Source organism: Heliangelus exortis, chromosome 6 (genome assembly GCF_036169615.1).
Source record: "Heliangelus exortis chromosome 6, bHelExo1.hap1, whole genome shotgun sequence".
In the NCBI taxonomy this organism is placed as follows: domain Eukaryota; kingdom Metazoa; phylum Chordata; class Aves; order Apodiformes; family Trochilidae; genus Heliangelus; species Heliangelus exortis.
In genome coordinates, this window is record NC_092427.1 from 30,884,086 (window position 1) to 30,907,304 (window position 23,219).

General features: G+C 37.4%; 1 protein-coding gene across 8 annotated transcripts in view; it reads left to right on the top strand.

The window, feature by feature from the left end:
- Positions 1-23,219, top strand: part of RBMS1 (RNA binding motif single stranded interacting protein 1) — a 144,118-nt gene that overhangs the window by 78,077 nt on the left and 42,822 nt on the right. For all 8 annotated transcript variants that reach the window (XM_071747537.1, XM_071747538.1, XM_071747539.1 and 5 more), the window contains one exon: positions 1,684-1,859. In XM_071747537.1, the coding sequence (XP_071603638.1) occupies positions 1,684-1,859 (176 nt within the window). The remainder of the gene's footprint in view (positions 1-1,683; positions 1,860-23,219) is intronic.

The following is a 23,219-nucleotide window of genomic DNA, read 5'->3' on the forward strand; positions in this document are numbered from 1 at the left end:
GAGATTTGATGTTTCTTAAAGTTTTTATTTAAAACAAACAAACAAACAAACAAACAAAAGTTCCAGACCCATGGCAGTGAAATATGGATGTTCGATTTTGAAGTTCTGCTTTATCAAGATTATTTTTTTCCACCTCAATTCAATTAGGCAACAATGTTTCTACATATCAATGCTGACTTTAAAGTGTTGCAGTTTGCTTTCCAGGCTGTTATTGCTGCATAAAAAACTTTGCAGTGTGCTAAATTGGAAGATTTCAAAGCTTACCTAGGGAAACATAAAAAAGAAACACATAATTATCGTGAAGTATGAGGTATAAGGCATGCCTTTGCACTTTTCTCCCACTCACAATTTCATTCCTGTTTCCCAAGATTATCTTCAAAATAAGTTTTGTGTGTGTGTGTGTGTGTGTGTGTGTATTAAGGCTGTAGTTTTATGGGTTCCTTAAACCAAGGTAAACTGTAATCCCCTTCTCGCTACCTACACATTCTTCTTCCTTGTCATGCCTTGTGACAGCCAAAGCTCTTGTGTAGCACAAAACCACATGTGGTGAATCAGGTCAGGGAAGATAATTTTTTTCTGATTTGGGCTGTGGCTACACAACTGCTTGTACCAGTCCAAAGAAGAGGGTGGCACCAGGGCAGGAACAAGTGAGCCTGCGCTGACATCTCACTTTATATTACACTTCATTATTTTTTTTTGCCCCTCCTGTGACTTTCCTGCAGTTCACAGGGTGCTTCTTCCCTAGAACTTCTTGAGTCATGGAGGCTCAGGCTTTCTGCAGGAAAGGGACCACATGCAGTGAATTCTTTTTGTTGGTGAAGACCTTGTACTAATAATATACTCTCTAATATTAAAGTATTCCTCTCTTAGAGCACCACAGACCTGGTTATAATACCTTCTGTACTGTGTTCTGCTACACTGTTGTTAATGCAAATTATTAAGACAGCTTTGCTGCAGATTTTCTCTAGAACGTTTTTACATTCCATTAGGGTCTGATTTTAAGAACAATAGCAAATACTATGAGGACTATGCAGAAGTGCTTGTGTGCTTATCTCCTTTTGAAAACTATATATATTTTTTTTTTGCAGTTATACAGAGTCCTTTTCTCAATATCTTGAAATAATACACAAAAGCTGAAATCAGTGGCAGTATGAAAATTCCACACACACAAAAAAAAAAAAAAAAAAAAAAAAAAAAAAGTATTGTGTGAAGTACTGAAAGCCAAAAGAGGTGCACAGAAAGCTTCTAATTATATTTCTGGATAGATTAAGGAAATAGTATGATCTTCATGTCTGCCACAATAATTCATTTGGCATGTGGAGCAGTTGCAGTGACGTAAACTGCTGGAACCTAGAGCAACAGTATCTTATTTCATTTTCTCATCAGATGCCACAAAGAAGAGTGCTAAAAACCTATGAGTAATATTCAGAAGAGGATATATATAATTTATGCATGTGTCATGCATCGTGCGTGCTTCAGACGTTGGTTGAGTATATTAGAACATGCCCACGAATTCTGTCCCAAACACAGTGTGAAAGCAGGTGTATTTAAAATATATGTATGTGATTGCATATAGCTTTAACACAGTGCTTCAAATAGTAAATGGGCTACTGTAGACTGAGATGATGTGCATGCTGAGATCGATACCCATAGTTTCCTCTAACTTGGTTTTTTCCTTTGCAGCAGTCCATCGTACCAGCCCACCCAATGGCTCCTCCTAGTCCCAGCACCACCAGCAGTAATAACAACAGTAGTAGCAGCAGCAACTCAGGATGGGATCAATTAAGTAAAACAAACCTTTACATCAGAGCGCTGCCTCCAAACACCACTGATCAGGATCTGGTAAAATTATGCCAACCGTAAGTACTATGCTTAAATAAACATTACAGTCTCATACCTTAAAAAAAGTATACAAATATATATATATATATACAAAATGAGCGCTTGGATTATGAGGGAATAAAAAGAAATTCATAAATAAAAGTCATCATGCTGTGATATAATGGCAAGTTTCAACTTCTGTGGCAATCAGGAAGAAAATATGTTTAGCATTTAGGAGAAGCAAAGAAAGTTTAAATGTTGTGGTGAACAGAAACAACTTATTACTTTAGTAAAAATTGTGATCATCTATGCTCCTGCCTGATGCTGTTGAAATCACAGGTATATGAAAATTGGCATCCAAATGTGGAACTTGCTGTTAAGAACCTGCAGCAGAGGGTCACCTGGTCACTAGTACCATCATTTGTTGATACAAACTCATTCTGCATCATTTTGAATTACATTGTACATTTGAAAGCTTATCTGAGTTTCAGACTAGCTTGTGCTGGCTGTACATTACTGTACAGTTGATCAGAAATAGTTGATCAGTGTAAGAATTCTTGTTGGTGACCAGAGTCTCAGACTTGGGTGAGCAGAAGGTTTTTAGGTAATGTTAACATGGGATTTTTCTGCTTGTGTGAATTTTTGCTTTTGTTTTTATTTTTACAGCAGCACTGTAGTTACCTTCAAATGTGGGTCAGATGTCAAGAGACTGTGCAATTACCTTGTCTATACAGTGTTTAAAATCATTACTTAAAATCGTTACACTTACTTAAATGTTTTACTGAATTTAAAAAACCCTTGGTACTTCTGAAATTCATTCTGCATTTCAATATTACCTGAAAGAAAATACCCAGTTATCTTTAGACTTATTAGGATTTGTGTAAACACTACTGTCAGAGATTCTGAAAGTAATTTTATCTTTATTTCACAATGAGTAACTAGAGATATTGAAAAGTACATGCCCAAGTACTCAGCACAAGTTAGCAAAGTAGCAAGGAAAACCTTTAAGTCTTGGATCCCAATTTACATGAGGTGCCTTTGGTTTTGAAAGTTGAAAAAATCTGATTGAGAAGAATTTTTTTGGGTTTTTTTTTTAATTAAAAAAAAATACCTCTCAGACTCTCAAGATAATAGTAATTAATATTCATATTAGTATTATAATAAAACTGACTTACTATCAGGTCATGAAACAAACTTTTTTCTACAATTCTCCCAACAGGATATGAAATTCATGTATTTTTCAGAAAAGGAAGCAGTTTATTAATCTGTGAAATTATTAATTGATAAATTAAACATTCTAAAAGCTCCCCATGTGGCACTGACTTCTTGTTACTTGAATTTTAGTTACAAATGGATGTTTTTACAGAAGTGGATTTTTCCTTCCCATTTTTGTCTTTTGAAGTGATGAAGAAACCTTGGCTTACGCACTCATGTTGTGTTAGGACAGACTTGTGAGGTTATTTTGCACTGGAGCCGCCCAGTAACTGTTTGTGCAGTGGTTACTATAGCTCCTTAATCTCTTTCTGAAGACATTTTGGTTTGCACAGTCTCAGATGTCATCAGTGCATGAACATCCTAGAAAAAATATGCTCAATATGGGTCCTTTTCCTTTTGGATGGGCAAAGGTTCTGTCTTTGTTGTTGTTGCTCTTCAATACATAATTGTAGTTGGATCAGCATGAATTTTACAAGTAAAGAAAAGACAAGAGCTGCAACCATGAAATTATTAAAAAAATTCGGAAGTGGATTTACAGACTTGGAAGGTCATTCTTCTTCTGAGATATTTCTCTCCTAGACTTCCTAATTGAGAGGAAAGGGGGCTTTGTCTCAAAATTCTCCATTTCTGCTGAGGAAAAAAGTGGGATATCCAGAAATTTTAGTCTTGGAACACCTCTCAAAAATCTGGGTAATCTATTAGGAACCTTAGGCTTCCCTGCCAGCATAGCCCTTTAGCAACTGATTTGATGCTTCTATAAGGTAGAAATTGCAACACTCCTTGTTCACAGAAGCTCAGTAGTCCACTCTTATAGAATATGCAAAATTACAGTAGTGAAAAATTTTTCCTCCCTACAAAGATGGCTAAACTTCTAGGGCATAGAGGGTAAGAGATGCTTAAAGGTGAACATGCCAGGTTTATTGTTTAAATTGAAGAAATAAAAAAATAAATGGAGAATTAAGTCTTTGACACATAGAAGTCAATCAAGAAACTGCTGTTTACCCCAGATCTCTGAAATATTTTCCTTAGCTCTTTTTAAAATGCCTGACATTTTTACTGGGAGACTTTAGAGTAATTGTAGCTCCTTTTTACCCATATAGAGTGGACCTTGCTGTTCTCAGAGTGTGTCCACTGGAGTCTTTGGTGCTAAGAATGGATAGAAAGGCTGCTCTGCATATTGCAGAAGTGGTCTTGCTAGCTGACTATAAGCAGTTTTCAGTGGATTTGCAGGAAAAGGTCACTGGCTTTTGTTTTATATCTTTTGGCTGTTGTCAGACAAGATAGAAAAACACCTGTGGGTTGAGGAAAGAATGGCTGAAAAATGTCATTGTGACTACAAATCTGCACAGATTTTCACCCTGATTATTATGGATTTGTATCATACTGTTCTGAAACTTACTTTCAGTGATGGCTGTTGTAGAGAAATACTGCTTTCAGTATTATCCCTTAGAATACAAGGTAGTTAAACCTACAGACTTGTGTGTGGGTCTGGTTGTACAGTGACTTCTATTTGCTTTAATCAGTTATGTTTGCTTTAGTTCTTGCTAGTGACAACTAGCAGTGTTAATTTTGGCCCTGTTTTTATTTTTATTAATGATTTTTGGTGAATCACTAGAGAAACCTCTTATCAAATTATAGAAGTGTTGGGCTGGCTTACCTCTTAGAGCACATCTGTGCAGCATTTACAAATACAGCAAATGTTCACCAATTTTGTGGAAAATTACTATCCTGGCAAGAGTGCTATTTGCCAAATCTCTGTAAACCTGCTCTCCACGTTCCTCTGCTTGGTTCTTTCTAGTGCTCTGTTATTTGAAGCTTTATCCTCTTTTTCAAGATAAAAAGAGCATATTATAATTGTGTTGTGAAGGCTTACCTGGGAGCATAGTTGTTTTCAGACAGTGTTGTTTTTTATGGGACATGAAGCTACCACATTTCTAAATAGTTCATTCAAACTCAAGCCTGCTACTCCAGTTCTGCATGTGGAAAACAGATTTCTTCATATCAGTTGTGCCTAAGGCAGAAATGTGGGGAAGAGTGAGGTAGGTATTATATTTGTCGCAAGAATGGTGTAACAGCCAACCCAGAGCCAGAGCTCAGAGTGTTGGAGGAACACTGAGTCAGTTCTGGCCATAAGAGCTTTCCATTAGGTATGTGGGGGTAGGCAAAGCAGTCGATGCAGCAGCCTGCAGAACAGGGAGCAGAGCAAAGGAGAAGTCAGAGTAAGGAGCTGACAAGCACGGTTTAGGGAAGCCTGGAGGAAGCTGGAGTCACATTGGGCAGCAGTTTCTTCTTACAAGCTATGCATGAGAGATGCTGTGCTGAGCAAAGCTCTGCGGTGAAGTGCTGGTTTTACAGGGTTGCTGGAGCAGTGGTAACCTCAGCTGTGCCTGGTTGTACTCTATTCCTCTGGCACGGCTCTCCGTGCTTGCTTGATGTGCCTTCTTTGACTGTTGTGTAGGATTTATAAATATTTTATATTATTATTGTGCTTTAATTATTCTTTCTTATTTGATGATGGTCAGACAGTCATTTCTTGTAGCTTACTTAATATCTGCATCTGAAGATGCAAGATTAAATCCATTCCAGTTATTAACTGAAATTGTTGAGACTGCTTATGTGATTAAGGACTTAAGTGATTGGATCTTAGGACATTCAGCCAGGAGTTTGTAACTTGCTTTGACATGTTTTCTAGGTGCTCTCCAGACTCTCACTAAGCACTGTGCTTTGCTGTGGATGACCTTTATCTCCAAGCCACACGGTTCCAAAGCCCTGTGCTTTCCACCATCTTGCTTATGATTTACTTGCTAGCCTGCAGCATGGCATCTCTGCAGTGCTCAGTTTCCTCAGAGATCCCCTTTTGTGGCGTTTACATCATGAAATAAAGGATAATGCATCAGATTCTTCATCCTCTTGGCAATCCCCTGTCCCAGGATGAGATTTCAAGCTTCGAGGCTTAACCTAAGTCTCCCACATTCATTTCAGTATAAATCATGATGCCAGCCCCTTGGTAGATTTGCTCTCTTCCAGGGTGTTTGCTTTTACTGTGCCACTTGGATCAAGCTGTAGTCTGTATGATATTTTTAAGATGTGGTTTTGCTCTGGACAGTTTCACTTAGGCTTTCCCCCTTAAATTAGCACTATGTGGTTATAATGCAGGCTTTTGATGGATTACAATTAAGAAAGCAACTGGTTTAAGGTAACAAAGTTAGTGATATAATTACCATGACAGACCATTGTCCTGTGCTAAGGTGGTCAGAACACAAAAACAGAACCTTGTAGTGGCTGCCTATGCTTATGTGCACTGGGAAATGTCATACCTTGTTGAAGGAATATTTTAAGGATTCATTCTGAAATATTCATCATGATAGGCACAGGCATAGATAAAACGGATGTCAGGCTAATGGTAATTTTGAAACATTTGAGCCAGATGTGCTGTATGGCTTTGTTTCCATAGCATGGGACCTTTCTTTTGTTATTTTTATACTCTAATGTTTCCATGTTTTGAGGCAAGAGCACCCAAAAATGGTTTCAATTACCAGCTCTTAATAAACCAGGTATTTTCATCAAGTCATATGACACTCATTAGCATGTTAATGTTTCCATGTTCTTTGCTTTGTGTAAAATTGTGACCTCTCCTGGTGCTGCCATTTCCCATCTTCTTCAAATATACTCAGGACTGAGAAATGGTGAACTGAAACTCAAACATTTACTGTAGCAGGGAATTGTCATTGCTGCAGTCAGTTAAAAGCAAGAAATCTGCTGATTTTACGCAGTGTATCTCATTAGGAAAAGGAGATGTCTGGACTTCAGGGAATAGTCTGACTGTCTTTTGCACTTTAGTCTTTGGGATAATGGTTTTAATATCTCACTGCTGCTTAGTGCAGTCCAATGATAAATATCTGTAACATGTGAGTACCCCCTTAGAAGATGTGGTGGATAGAAAGTGGAATGGAAGATTTCAAAGCTAACTTGTCTGATTTTTTTTAAAGTATTTTCTCCTTATTCTTTTCTCCGGTATTCTCCATTTTTCTTTTATTTTTCTTTCATGGTTTGTCAGCTACTGTGAAACATTGCATTCAGAATTATGTGGAATATTTTTACATGTCATATAATTAAGTGTGATACATCACTGTCTCTGAAACTGTTCCCTTTGAGATCAGTATTAATACTGATTACAGTGGAGCAGGAACCTATCTATTGTTTGTACTTCTTTGGATAAAGTGAAGTCCTCTACAGATCAATTATTTTAGAGGCTTATGTATGCATTTTTAAAAATAGCATTATTGTATACATCTCTGAATAAATAACACCAGAGAGAGAATATCATTTGGTGGTGGGAGGAGGTACATTCTTTAGCAATTGAGCAGTATGTGATTCATAGTTTTTGGCTTTGTTGTACTGTGCCAGCATTGTCTTTTTCTTCTCCTTTTTTCAAGAAATGTGGCATGATTTGATATAACCTGCAATAAATTTCCCTTGACTGAACTTTTTCATCTGGTTTTGCTCTTCAGAGCAAACATAACATGAAGAATGTTGAAGGTCTGTTCCCTAGGTGAAATAACTGATCATGCCGGCACTGTGTTGCCTGTGCAAGCTCACACTGGTGTGGAATAAAGTGCAGCACTGCAGAGAAAATACTCACAGTAACTACAGGACCATGATTTAGATAATCTCACTTGTGTCTTGCCCAGCTGATGCACCCAGTTTCTCAGCTAAACAAACTGTCACAGAAGAGTTGCATGCCAGTATGGTATGTAAACTGGCTCTGTTAGCTTCTGTCTTAGTGGATGATCTCTTAAGAGGTTGCTATCAAAAGTATGTATCCCATTTCTACAGCTGAGAAGAAATGGTATTCAGTTTTGGATGTCCCTTTTGCCAGATGCACTGCAGAAATTTAGACTTGCCATGGAATCTGAAATGCTGCTTTTTGTTAGGGCTTGACTTCTGCAGTCAGCGGCGAAGCATTTGTGTGGTATGTCCTGGGAATTGTGATTGGCCTGGAGATGTGTTGTTAGGTTTAAATAGTAATTTCCTTTTTATTTTTTTTTTTTTTTTTTTTTTAGCAAATGCTTTCAGCAGTCAAGAAGTGTCTAGCCTGGCGTGTTGTGAAGGAGCATTTTTTCTCTTCCTCTCAATATTCACACTTAGAGAGAAGTAAAATTTAGATAGCTTTACATTCATAATCAAATTAAATCCACACTGAAAATCTCTCTGACTTCCAGGGTGTTGTTTTTGTTCGGTTGGTTGGTTTGGTTTTGTTGTTGTTTGATTTTTTACTACAATAATGCCTTCTTGAATGCCATTAGCGAGCTGCATGATATTTGTGAAAATTGTAGTTGGGGGGAAAAAACCCTGTATTCTGGAGTCGTATCCTTTGGGTGCAGACAGTCTTCTGAGATGTCTTGAATTTAAATCAAATACAGTTCTAGTTTTTTTTTTGTTCCATTTTATGATTCACCAGAGACTGAGGTTTTTCAAAGTCAGTATTTCTTTTAGCCTAATGGTAATCAGCAGTTTCCCTCTTAAACTTAACAGTAATCAGCAAACCCTCTTAAAAGCAAGAAGACTGAATACAAATGCACAGAGGAACTCTGTCCACCCAGCTGCTGAGACCCAGGGATTGCACAAGCTGCGTCTCCCCCAGGGGATGAGAATTTTGTTTTAGCATGGGGCCAGAGGAGAGGTGATCCCATGGAATTTCCTCTAGGAAGTGGGGGCGAGGGAGGAGAGTGGAAGGAATGTTTCAGCCACAGCTGCTTGTAAAAGAATCGCTAGGAAAACAGACTGCTAAAAGTTACCACTGTCGAAGATCTCTTGTTGGAAAACAAAAGGCTTCTACGGTAGCGTGGGGCCTGTAAAATCTGTGAGCATTTGCCTGTCTGCAGGTATTTCTTGTTGGGAGTTGCAACCCTTGTTCCCTGTCACAGAGCCACAGGAAAGAAATGTCCCGTGGCAGCTGGTGGAATGCCTTTGATCAGGGGCAGGTCCAGAGCTTCCCTAGAGACAGGGGCCCGACTCAGATGGGAGGTGATAGCAGCACAGTGCTTCATCGGGGTAACCAGTAATTCAGGAACGTTTTTAAGGAGATTAATTTCAGCGGACTACTGAAAATGTTACAAAGTACCAAGCAGGCTTTTTAGTGGGTTCCATGATGCCAGTATTGTCCCTTCTTGTAGAAAGGTGTCTCGGTCAGAAACCACTTCAGAATCAAATCAGTAAGAGCACAAGTTGGTTTCTGCCCCAGCACGCTTACATTAAGCTTACCCTTTTTCTCAGGATACCACTCACCATAGAAAGCAGGAGCAGTATCTGCAAGCATATTCTTATGTCTAATGTCTTGTGTGGTTTCACATAACTCATAAAAATCTCGTGAAATCTTGACTTTCTTTGTTAAAGATTAGTTCTGCTTAGCTTTGATTTCTGTAATATTAACTCCTGGAAATGAAAAAATGAGCCATCTGATGTTGACTCATTGAAAGACCAATCATTTTTTGGTAACCTTTCAATCTGTTGCCAAAGTGGACTTAGGGCTGAGAAACTTAACACCCACTAATTCTATCCAAGCCAGATATTAAATGTGCCAGTTTTACTTGGAGAGTGAAAATGGTAACAAATATAGGTAACCATATTAATTTAGATTCTGATACCTCCAATGAAATTTGTAATTGAGGTAAAAGGAAGAAAAATCCGTGTTTATCTTTAAAAAAACTCCACAACATGTTAAGCCTTGATCCTTGATTATTTTCCCACAACTTCTAAAATTCTATCCTGTTTTGACATTCAAAAAATGTCAGCTGCTTCAGTTCAGTTTCAGCAATGCCTTACTGAAGACTCAGATCAGCCCTGTAGAAAATTAAATTACTTAAGGGCCACTGAGAGGAGAATGAACTTTTTTTTTTTTCATTTAAAAACCTAATCTCTGCATCTATATCTGCAATACATGAGAAAAACAGAATAGTATTTTAAAGGTTAATGATGTTATGATACATGGACATAGAGGAAAAAAGCTCCAATGAAAACACAAAAAGAGAAGACTTTGCTTTAGTGTCTGTTTTGACATTATTAGTGCATATATTCCAGTTGAAATAACCTGTGAGTTGAGTTAGTCATTAACAGAATCAATTTTGGTGAAAGAAATTTGGTCTTTTTTTTTTTTTCTACTCTTATCTTACCTCTTCCATTTCCATTTGTTCTCTTATAGGCTATTTATTTTCCTAAAAGAGGAAAAATTTCTTATCTATTGCTTTGCTGCAAAGCCAGAGGTAAACGTTGTATAGTGTCACTTAATTTTTTGTGTGTCAATAATTACATTGATAATTTGGGCCCTCTTAATTGAAATACAGTAGCCCAAAATGTGTGTTCTTTTCAAATTTTTTTTTTCTCTATTCTGTGCAGTTGTGTAGTTTTACATATTAATTTTAAAGGACAGAGTATGGGTGAGTATTTTTGCCCAGGAGAACATTGTGGACTTAGGCTTTACACATTATCAGTATTTCAAATGCTAATGCTGCTTTTCCCCCTACTTACTAACAAGCTTTGACAACTCTATCAAAATACCAACAGTTACTCTGGTGCATTAATAAGGACTTTTTCTTTAGCATCTGAGTGAATGCACTAGTGAAATAGGTGTTAATACAGGACCTAAAACCTGGAGGCAACAAGAACGCTTCATGGATGGTAATACTAATACTGGAGAAATCTCAAATCATTCATTTGCAAACCCTAAATGTCACAAATAAACTGAAGCCAAGCTACTTCGCTCTGGTTACAAGAGATAACTGAAAGGGTAGGCGAAGAGCTTTTGGGGCCCAGAGACTATCAGTTGTACAGTTCAGTACGTGGTTTTATTTAATATGTAAATCAGTAGGGCTCTGGTGTGTTAGGAAAACCTGGTGTAAGACAGAAATGCTCACCCATGCCCCTGAGGCAGTGGCAAACTTGGCTGCTGTTTGTTTGCAGTGAGCTGGCAAAGGCCTGGTCCTTGAGAGCCCACAGCACTTGGTGCTCCATAGCATGGACTTAGGGTTTATTTGATAGTGAGTGCTGAGCTCTCCAGCTTTCCAGTAATTGCATGAGGCCAGATAAACTCCACGGTCTGCAGTTCTTTCTTTTGGTGTTTTTCCTTCTTCTTTTCAATTGGAAGCTGTGCAGTACCCCAGGGCAGAAACCTCCCCCAGTTAGGTCTGAATGCCTTGGCTGAGTTCTGGAAAAGCCATTTGACAGAGACAAGAGAGACTCTTTCCAAAGCCTCAAGGCCTGAGGGTAGCAGCATGGTGGGGTACCCAGTGGAGCTGACATGGCAGGGTGAATTTCCTTCCCTACATTGCTGCTTGTAGTCGTGTGGTCTGAAAATGAGTGCATTATTTTTTTTTTCTCACAATATCCAGTATTCAACCCCCTACATTTCCCATACTGGAAGCTTCTTGTTTTTATTGTGTGTCAGGCTTTGTCTTAACTTAGTTGTTAAGGCTTTTATATTTACTCCCAAAAGTCTAGTTGCTGCATTTTGAAGATCTCAAATACTGAGAGGGAAAGCATTGCTCCACATTCCTTTTTTTCAGTGGCATCTTGAAGGGCTTCCATGTTGCTGTACAGAGGTACAGTACCAGGAGTGAAAGACCATTAGCCAGGAGTGGCATTGAAAACAATCCATCATCATACCAAGACCTCAGCATGAACATACTATTTATTATGTAAATTATGATCAATTCATTTTGAGCATCTTCCAGATATTCAGAGCTTTGACATTACAAAAATATACAATAATATGTCCCAGTCTTCTTTTCTTCCCAAGTGAATAGCATGTTACTTTGTTCCATGAGAAATTCTGAAGTTCTTTCCACTCATTTTATTATATTGCTTATTCAGTTAAATGTTTGCTAATTTTCTTTGAAATCTAGGACACTCTGAATTATGCAGTTTTGCAAATGTCACGAAATATTTTTTTAAAAGAGTGGCCCTCCCAGGAAGAGGGGACAGCCCTGTCTGTCACTAATCATCTGTTTCCCATCTAATACTTGAACTGAAGTTTGAGGTGGTATAAGGAGTACAGGCTTGTTTTGAAGGACATGAGTTGTTAAGGTGTTCTTGGGTGGATAGCCAAGGTAAGAGAAGTTTTTGAGGCTGATTCCTTTTTAAAAAACAGGGCTCATTTTTTTTTTTTTTTTTTTTCCTTAGATTTCCATTTTACCAATGAATTGCACTTTTTGAAGCAATGACCTGAAGCAGACCTTGTGTTTACATTAATCAGTATGGAAAACAGGACTGCTGTTTCATTTGTAGTGTCTCTTTTCGCCTTTTCTACCAAAAATGTTACCATTTTGTTACTTAAAATTCAAGTGACACTGTCTGTGTTCACAAGCGAGAGCCTTACACCTGAGCTGCCTGGGTCAAAACTCCTCACTTAATCCAAGGAGATTAGGGATTTGGAGTCCTCCATCATTGTAGTTTAAAGGTGAGCAGCAGCAAGACTTTACTTTCAAAGGTAACTGGTTAGTGACTAAGCATCCTGGTGATGTTTGTATGGTGGGTATAGGTTTTCATAACATAGATAGTTTCCTTATCTCATGGGATGAAAAAAATTAGGTCAGTTAATTAGAAACAGAGCAGAATACATCTAAATATATATCTGTAAAACCAGATGCTCAATCCTTTGTAATTGGTTTGCCAAGTACTTCACAATACACTAATAAAAAACCCTTCTGAAGACAGGATCCATTGCTGCTTGTGTTGCCACAAGAAAACTGGCTAAATTTTTGCCATGAAAAAAGGGAAATAAGATTCTGTTTCTCTGAATGAAAATTTATGAGTTCCTGTGATAAAGGACATTTTATTACTGTTAGGACATTTTAGCTTTGTTGTTCTTTTTGTGGTAGTTAGTGTGTCTTTTTTCTGTCTTTTCCTTCAGTGAAGGGGAGGGAGGCAGCTTGAAATGCAGAGGAAAGAATACATTTTTATAATTTCATCTTGTAGTCAGAAAGGAGTCTTTCTAAGGGCAATGTTTTCTTCCGCTTATTAGTGTCCTTTCCAAACTTATGCTTTGTTCAGTGGGACAGAATTTGCCAAAATTTTAATTCTCCTTCAGGGATTAACTTGACTCGTATTTGGACCTGGGATACAGGTGTTCTGCCTTCTTCAGGATCTTATAGTTGTCTTCTGCTCATGCTTGTGCCAAAGGTATTTAACAACTCTTGAGCTCAGCTTCTGCAGTGGTGGAGTAAATATGAGGCTGTTTCTTTCGAGTTGCTTTTCCTCTGGTAGAGGTCAGTGTTTGGCTGTGACAGCTCTCCCTTATTTTTCTGGCAGGCAGGTCACTGACATTCTTGTTGCTGAGCTCATCCTCACTAGGGCTTTTAGAAGAACATCTGACTGTGGCTCAAATTCTTCACCTTCTGCTGTTCTGACCATATATTATGTTACAGGAAAGATCTCAGTCCTTTACCATTACTAATTCTTTTGCTTCTGGATACCTTTTGTTGACACAAAGATGTGTGAATTTGAGGTTTCTTTCTTTCAATCTGATTTGTTTTCATATTGAGGGCATGGATTTTTATTTTTTTTTTATCCCCAGGACAGTTTAAGAGAAAAAAAAAAAAAATCAGTAAATTACTGCAGTCTGAGTCATACTTGCTCTGTGAGTTTAGTTCCCTGGCCTTCCCACACAGCACTTCCGATATGCAGTGAGCTGAGGGTGTGCAGGAAAGACTGTAGAGTGACCTAGATAGTGTTTAACTCCTTACTAATGAGCAGCTCTCTGAAACTGGATGTAGCCATTATCTTTTTGGAGTCATCGTTATGTTCTGTGAAGTAGATATATCTCTTTCATTTCCCTGCTTCTGAGTGTTTTTCTTAAAATATTTTAAGATTTCTATTTGGACTTGTTTAAACATCTTGTCATAGGTAGATTGATTGGAAATTCAGTAAATGCACTGGTTTTGGATCTGAAGCATAGATGCTGAGATTCATCTTGAGGTACAAGTTACAGGTTCTTCCAGATAGTACTTTATCACTTTTAAGAGAGAAGTTTGTCCTGCTGTCCTCTTGCAGGAAAATAAATAGTTATCCTCCCCTTTAAATAACCTAAAGAAAAGAAGTCTGTAAAGCCTAGAAACACTGTGACCGTGTCATGTAAACTCCCTTCTTAGCATAATTTGTTGAATCTGTTCAAGAAAAGTGTTTGTGATACAGAATTAATTTCACTAACTTCGTGCTTGCCTGTCAGCTTTGCTTGATTTTTCTTGGCACTGTATCAGAATGTGTTTTTTGAATAGTCTCTTCTGTGGCTGCTGGTGGTCTGAGTTTGCAAGACCCCCATGGCTGTTCCTTTTCAGAAACTTAGAATCTCTTACTCAGCTTAATGTAGATGTCATCCAGGTTTGCAGTTGATAAAGTCAACTGGAGAATCCCAGTTTTCTTTGAGCCTAGTTGACCCAGTTTTGAGTCACCCCTTTACACAGATGCTCATGAGTTGTGCTTTCCTTGCTAGGTCAGGATTAATACTCCTTTTCTGTGTTCTTCGCTGTGAAGCCCATTGATCCAAGTGGTTCTTCAGGTAAAACGTCCAAAGCACAGTCTGGAACACTTGATTTATCCTTCTGTGGTGGCATTGGACATGATCATTATACAAAAAATACACGGGAAAAGAGGGTCTGGCGAGTTTGCATTAGTTCAGCCAGCTCAAGTATGTTCAACGTGACAATCTGGTGGTGAGACAGCACGTTGTGAGTGCAGGTCTGTCTGCAGCCCAGGGTTAAGAGTGGGCTGAAAGTGCAGTGGTTCCAGAAGGCTTCAGTTGTTCTTTGCTAGCTGGTATAATGATGAAATCAGAACACGTTAATGATGTTCTTAAAGAAAGTAGTGTATCTAAACTACTAAAACCAAATAACCAGATAAGTATCTATTACATTCTCTTTGCAAAATTGCAAAATCAAACTCTGCCTCCTGCTTGCTTCAGTCAATATTCAAAAGACTCTCCATCTTAAGGCCTGTGAAACTACGGAAGTGTCACTGAGTATGATCCTGAGGTATCAGTCACCAAGGTTACATTTTAGATTTTGTGTTACAGATTGTGATTGCTTCTGTATCTAAAATTTGGCAACAGATGGGTAGCATTTTTTTCAGTGCCTAACACTCCTCTGTCCCTGTCTCAGCACTTAATACTGCTACAGACATCTTTTCCTGAGAGCCATTCAGCTATAATCAATAATATGTGAGCCAATGTTTCTGCTTAATAACACATAGCCACTTAAATGCCCTTCTCAACTGTTTTGACCCCTCGACAGAACTACTTTATTACAACCATTTTCCCTGTTGAAATGGAGACATTTGCTATTCAGTGCAGCTGGGACTTGAGACTAGAGGTGCAGATTCAAATAAGGACGAAGTCTGCATGCTGTGCTACTAAGGGCCAAGGCCTCTGGAAGGTTTAGCAGTGATTTTAAATATTTTGTCCATTTTATGCTGTTCTGGTATGATTGACATTGTTACCAGAAATCAAAGGAGATCAGATTATAATATTAGTTGTACAGTTTCTTCATAATTAGGTGTTAATTCCAGTGTAGAATAGCTATTGAAAGCGTGATGTTACTATGAGTACTTTATGAAAGAAACACTGTTAAAATGCAGTTCAGAGAGACTACAAGTTACTTGTCACTGTATTGGGTTTTTCTGCCTTTAAGTCAGAAAAAATCAATCAGCACTTTCTAAGATTAGATGTTAAATTAGTGCAAGATGCAGGTAGAAACAAATAAATATCTTTGTATAGGTAATATTTTAACACAGCAGGCCATGTCTTGGATTCATCCTGTTAGCTTTCTGTTGTCTTATTATATTACATGAATAGAAGGAAAACATACAAAATACACCGAGATGTTTTTTTTTAAGTTATCAACTATGGCATTATTTCAATGACCAAAAATCTTTCATATGAGACAAACATGAGAACAAGCATTATATATTGTGTCTGTGTAAATGTGTATGTATGTACTTATATATATGTAAATTAGACAATATATGTGAGATTTTCTTCAGAATTGACAGGATGAATCAGGGGTTAGGAAATGGGATGTGTCAGAAAATGCCCTTGTACTTTGGCAGTCTCCCATCTCATGGATTTCAAGACTTTGCCAACATACTCTGCAGAGAGTAATTTTTTTTTATTATACTTGGTTAGCAACTTTCACTAGGATAAATTAATAGGTAAAAATAAATTAAAGAGTGATCTCTGTAAGTATACAGGCTGGTAGCATTAATAGGTGTCTATCTACCAAGGAGGCAAACTCCCACTAGCTCGGATTGTATCTAGAATAACACCTTTTGATTTGTTCTGTTCTGACCACAACAAGCAAAAAAAGTATTGGAAAGTGTTGATAAATAACATTGTTTTCCCCTTGCCTTGTCCTTAATTCCCTCCCACAAGAAAAACAAATGTGCTTAGGAAAAGCCTATACATAGGACTATGTAATATGCTGACAATGACTGAATTTGGCTTCCTTGGATGGAGGAGGAGGAATTGAAAAATAAAAGGTCTTCAGGTGGAGAGACTAATTTATACTCCCAAGCTGATCTCTCTTGTTTAGCACTGGGAAAAGAAAGGAGTTATAAATTATGAATTACAAGAACTGCTCTCTTATATCTTCCTAGTTTCATTTTTTCAAGCTGTTAGTGTAGGCTCTGCAAAATAGGGGAGTCTGAAATTCGCTAAGATTTATGGTTGAGTGTAGAAATACTGCCTTAATTTCAGATTAAAACAGCTAAGAGTGGTAAATCAATACATGCATGTCTGCAGACCTGCCATCAGCTTGGCTTATAAAAACATATTAGCATTCATCTGGTTGAATTTCTCATCTTTCCAAATCATTGTCTTGATTGGTGATCATTTTTCAGTATGAAAAAAAAGGATAAAAGAAATTGCTGGACTGTAAAAATAATATTCCAGACTTGTAATTTGAACCTGTTCAGAACTCAATTATTTTGCTTCCAAATGAATTATGATTTTCAAAAAATCCCTGTGTCTTTCATGGCTATGGGAAACTGTGCTCTCATTTTTTATTCTGGGAGCCATGGGAACCATGGTAATTTACTTTCAAAGAGTATTGCTTTAGTATTTGCTTTCAGTTGTGTGTAAAAAATTATGATTTTTTTTTCTGTGCTTAACCCAGGCATAATTTGTGTCCATTCTGGAGTGATGGGGTGAGGGAACAAAAGGGTGAGACCATTAGCATTCTTAAACTAATGTGTCTTTGTTCTTCCATCTTCTAGCTGTAGGGAACTCTAAGCCCCTCCTGTATGCCTGGTGGCCTTCTCAGTGGATCCACAGGCAAATTCCTGCAGAAAATACGTATTTTCCTATGTTTATATTTTTGAGTAAAAATGAATGTAGAACTAAGAAGTCAGTTAGACAAAAATTCTAAATAACTTTATAATTAATTTTATCCTTTTTAAAAAGAAGGATTCTCCGTAGCTTGCTAAACTGTATGCTGAATGATACAGATGAGAAAGTGCAGTCTGCTTTGTTAGGCAGAATTTGACAGGCAGATGTCTTGATTTTTTTTCCTAATGTTGAAGAACTTAGCAATAATTTCTTGTGTGAATGTTTTAATGTATGTTGATTTATGATAAAATTCTGACATTCGCTGTTTATGGTTATCTGAATAACTGCAAAAATCCTTTTCATATGAATGATATTCAGCTCAGTGTCTTATGGTAGAACTTTCTATTATGCTTGCAGTGTAAGTACCTCATATAAATTACAATATATTATATTAGAAGCAAGTCAGTTTCTAAACCATTCCATCTGATTTACACACAGCACTTCATATTCCATCCAACTCTGCATTATATTTTCCAAGAACAGTTCCATAATTTATAAAGAAAATTCAGAGTGTTTTTTCACTAACTCAGATATTTAACTCAGTAGAATATTGGCAGGAAACAGCACTTTTAATGTTGACCATCATTTGTGTTACTGCAAACAGGTGTTTGAAAACAGAAAGTAACCCTATGTAATTCACATCTTCACATACGAGTTTTCAGATGAGTAAATAGAAAAATCTCCTAAATGTGTAGGCAAAAATAAGTTATTAAGTATTTACTTATCTCTGCCTAACAATTTCATAAATTGTAAAGATGATTACAAACAAACAATTTCCTTTCATGAAAGAACCGGCATTTTGATTAATGCATTATTGTGATTTTTATTTTCATTTTCTTCAGTTTAGGAAAAAGCAAGCTATGGTCTGCACTTCAAAGTGTGTCAGAGGCAAATCCATTTGTGTTTCTGATAGGTTATTTATCCTGCTTAGCCTATAAACTGTAAAGTTACAAGTCTGCTGAACTGATAGAAAGCCTAGCAGGTGGTTCAGAGATAATGCTAAATCACCTCAGCTTGTCAGAAGTTAGGTTGGGTTACTGCAGGGGCAGCGGCTGCAAGAAATACTGAATGGGATCATTTTTCTCAGTTTGTTTCTTGAAATCTCATTTTTCTTCACAGCATGGACATCTTGTGTCTTTACAGGTAAACTGGATCTGTATTCAACAAATTTATGACCAGCATGTCAGTATCCTGGCTTTCGTTAGAATTATTAGGATGATGAGAAACTTAAGATGCCTGTGAGAAAATGATGTCCTGTGTGGGGCAAGAGGTTGGCTCTGCCACTTCTGCTGCTGTTGCTCTTTCCTGCTGTGGTGTCTGGAGCTGTTGCTTTGGTCTTTCCCTGCCATCAAGGGGAGCATTATTATCTGGCTAGCCTATGGAAGACTAAATAAAAATTAAATACACTGTGTTTAGTAGCAAAAATCTGCTGCATCTGAGCAAGGATAGGCCAAGATTCAAGGCTTTGAAAAAAAAATAATCTCACCCGGAAAAGAATGAGTGATTATTAATCATAGTGCAGCCAAATACTTGTATTCACATCTTCAAGAGAGCAACTGAGCCAACAGATGCAGATAAACTTGTCAGAGTCTAGAAGCTATAGGTTCATCCTTCAGAATTTGCCTTTTTTGTTATTTTAAATAAATTTAAAAGCCCCAATGTAAACCATTAATATTTTCTACTTAGATTTTAAATATCTCATGATTTTGATTCTACTGCTTTTGTGTTATTCTCAAAATAGCATCAGTTGAATACTTCTGGAGGCCTGTCAGGGAAGAACATGAGACCCTCGCCATCCCACTTCAAAAGCAACCTGGGGGACAGGCTTCCTGTATTTTTATTTTCTTTCTCCATGAGTGTGTCTTCCTAGTACTAAAGAACTGTTTTTTTTCTTGTATTGCAACATTCATAACATTGTAAAGTAAAATGAAATAAACATGCCAGATGTGTTGATTTAAGGTTGATGGAGAAAACACTTCTGCAGGGAACTGTTGGAAATCTGTTGGTGTAGTACACACCAGAAAGTCACATCAGGAATCCTGTTTTCATGTTAGTTGTAATATGCCTTAAACATTTAAATACACAGAGATACTAAACAAATCCAATTTTCCCCTGTTGTTCTAAATGACAGGGCAGTGGGTTGTGTTTTTAAAATAATCATGTTCTACAGAAAGGAGCATACTAATTGAAAAATCTTTGCAAAATGTCATAAGGATAGCTGTAGAATGCTAACAGGACTTTTCCCCTTTGAATTTGAGTCAGTTCCTAAGGAATGGATAGAGATTATTCACATGTCTGTAAAGGAAGAGGAAGCAAATATTTCCTGATTCTAAAAATATTTCTTCCCTTTCCCCATAGCTCATCCTCAGCTAAACCAGGAAACAACTACTTTTAAGAAAAACAAAATGGGTAGCTGAAGAATAATATCTCCAAAATATTCTGTGTCATTTTGCTATTGTCAGAGTTTTCAATTCCTGGTTCTTTTTAGCTATGGATGGTTATATTGGTACAGAGCCTGTATTGGTACACTATAAACCAAATCGGTATTCATAAAATACTGCTTTTTATCTGTTAAAATTAATACTGTTCAAAAAACTGAGAGATCATTTGTTCACACTTCACCAAACTCTGTATGTCCATTAGGCTGAGCATCTGCTCTTGTAAGGATGGATACTGTAAGAGCTGATACTGTATCTTTGCATATGTTTTTGCTACTTTTGATTAATTCCCGGTGAAATCGGGAATTGTAACCTACTGAGCCTGAAGAAAAGATTGATTATACAGAAGTAATACCAGTTTGTACTAGTATTGCTACTGCATCAGTAATGGTGGTGATACATGCTTTTATTCACTGGTTCTTGAAAACACAAATACACAAGTCTTCAATGAACAATTAAGTGTAGAGAGGTTGTGAATAAAGCTTTCTTGATCTTGTGAAAAGTCAACAGCAGCATATAAGACTACTGAATTGTCAATAAAGCTAAAGATCTGTGGGATTGGGGTTTTTTTGTGTGTTTCAGGGTTGAAGGTTTATTTGTGGTTTTGTTCTTTTTAGTATACAGACCCTAACACATCCAAAATAGTCTTTACATTAATGGACAAAATGTAATTTTAATCATTTTGTAAAGATGATTCAAAGAATAGTTGGCTTCCATGAATATAAATTCTAATTTATTTGGTAGTATTATTTATCTCCAGTAAAATAGTAGTAGTAAAATATAACAATAACAAAACCAACAACAATAATACTAATAATTAAACAAACAGTAATGAGGACAACTTGTATATTTGCATGTTTTTAAAATATCATCTTTCTCTCTGAATTACCAGATAGCCAAGTTAGTAAAAAAGAAAGGAACTAGTTTTGTGTCAAAACCACATGACTACTTGACAGAATGTCATCAAAGCAGTGCTCTAACTTTAATATAGGTTCACAGGAAAGTCCTGTTTTGCAGAGTGGAAAATATGATCCAGTGCCTGAAACATCCACATCTGGCTGAGCTGATGAACCCAGTGCTTCAGTAGCTGAAGCTGGGATAGGTGATTTTGCTGACCCAAGCAAAATAGCCAAATTTATAACAGTTTCAAAAGCCAATTTGTACTAATCTAGATTACGTATACCCGTTAACTGCCCATGTAAAAATAAGAAAAATGTAACTGCAACTATATATATAATGTTTAATTATGCACTAAAAATTATTGGTCCAGCTTATGTTGGTAGGTACCTCTTATGCTCCAGTAGCGAACCTTTAGCTTCATGGTGACCATGAAGCAACCGAGTGATTCCTAAGAGTTTCTCAAAGAACAGTGTGTTTCCAACAACAGAAAACAAAGTATGGACAAAATGTTCTCAGCAATGTCTCCTTCTGCACTAGGGCATAAATGTGGTGAAGAAGAATTTAAAAATGGAAACCATATGGTTTGATTCTGTTCTACAAACTCAGTATTCTGCTGGATTGAATAAATTTATCCAGTTTTTTGTAAGAGAACATTCACCCATAAGTAAATGGCAGGATTAGAGTAGGCTATCACAAGGACTAGAAGTATTGTGTTGACAATTATTTTATGAAATTCCCTTTATTGGGAAACTAAAAATTTGATACATGGGGAAAAAAACCCTATGTTTATCTAAGCTTAAAAGGGAGCAAGAGCTGAAGTTCAGTATACCACTTTCCCAAGATGCAGTATAGAGAAAGAGGTACGGGAGCCAGATAAAACCTTCTGCACTGCTCAGAGGTATTTTTTGGAACCAGAAGAAAAGATTGCTGGGGCTGATAATCTTCCCTTGGCTGTACTGTTGGCTTAGAAATGCCCTGAATACTGGAAGAAGAGTGAGGCATGGGAGCTAGCTGTACCAAGTAACCTCTTGCTGACAGCTCCCTTGACTTTAACTCAGTTACAGGGATTTTTCTTTGCTCCTTTTGCTCGATGTGGTGTAGAGAAGCTGAGCACTGCAGCACAGGTGTGGCCTTCCTGTGGACTGCTCAGATCTCTCCACTTGAGGTGTAATCAAGATGAGTGGGTTGGGCTTCCCTGTACTTTACATCTGTAAGTAGGCTGTGGTGGGGGGTTGGCTGTAAAGAGCATTAGTTTCATGTAGATATTTTGAGTCCTACTGTTCAAAATAGAACACTCTGTGTTTGGGAAAGTGAGGATCAGTGTTTGTTACATGCATTTATAAGGGTCACACTGAAGGATAATATCATTTCCTTTTGAACAGGAATTTACTGCATTTAGATTGCATGCAAGGTGCCCACTGATTGTATTATACACTGGATAAGGCTATGTTTGAGTGAAAAAGTAGAGTTTGTTGGGTTTTGTTTTGGTTTTGGGTTTTTGTGGTTTGTTTGTTTGTTTTGGTTTTGGTTTTAAGCTGATTACAGACTAAACACCCCCACCTGGATGTTCTTTTTAGTTTTATAATTAATATACATAAATGCTTTGGAAGTATTAGCTTTACCCATCTTGTACTAGTTATTTACCCTAGTCTAGAGTAAGGTTTATTTTGATGTGTATCCATTCAGCAGCTGTAGAGTATTTTAGAATCAACTGATCTGGTCTCCCCCACAAACATCCTTGATGGATCTGCCACTTTGTTGTCTTTGGGTCACCTGGTGAGAGTGCCGGCTCCTGAATGAAATTTGTGTGTTCAGCCAGGTTTTCTTCCATTTCACAACTCCACCTAATAGTGAGTTCATATACTTGGAGCCACTTAAGTGTTATGAAATTCACGCCTGGTTTTGCCATGTGAGTCTGGCTCTTAGAAATAAAGAGCATTCCATGAAGGGTACTGATAAGATGTGAAGTTGTAAAAAATAATCTAGAATAAACACAGGAGATATGCAACATTGTTTTTGCATAGCAGAGAAGTTCTGACAACAGTACAGTAATTCAAAGGATAACAGCAGGATCTCTAGGAATGCTCTTTTTTACAGCTTAGGCTAAGAGAGAGCCCTGTTCATATTCAACAACATTCTAGACAGTTCAGGATGGAGGATAGAAGCAGCTCTAAAAGGCAAAGGCTTCCTTTTGCCACACTTGAGTCAGTCAGGTGGTGAAGAAACCTTTCCCAGCACAAGCTGGAAGGAAATTTGAAAATACTGCGAAGGGAAGCAGTTTGAGCTTCCCTTTGGTATGAGGTGTAAGCTAAACTGCTGTGGACAAAGATCTGAACAATTCATTCCAGACAACCCCTATCAAGCCTCTTGCTCCCTGTTCTTGTTTTACCTCCCCTAACGCACACACAGATACATTCTTTTGACACTCAATGTAGCACTTGTGGTAGAGACCCCAAACTAGTACTTCATTCCCC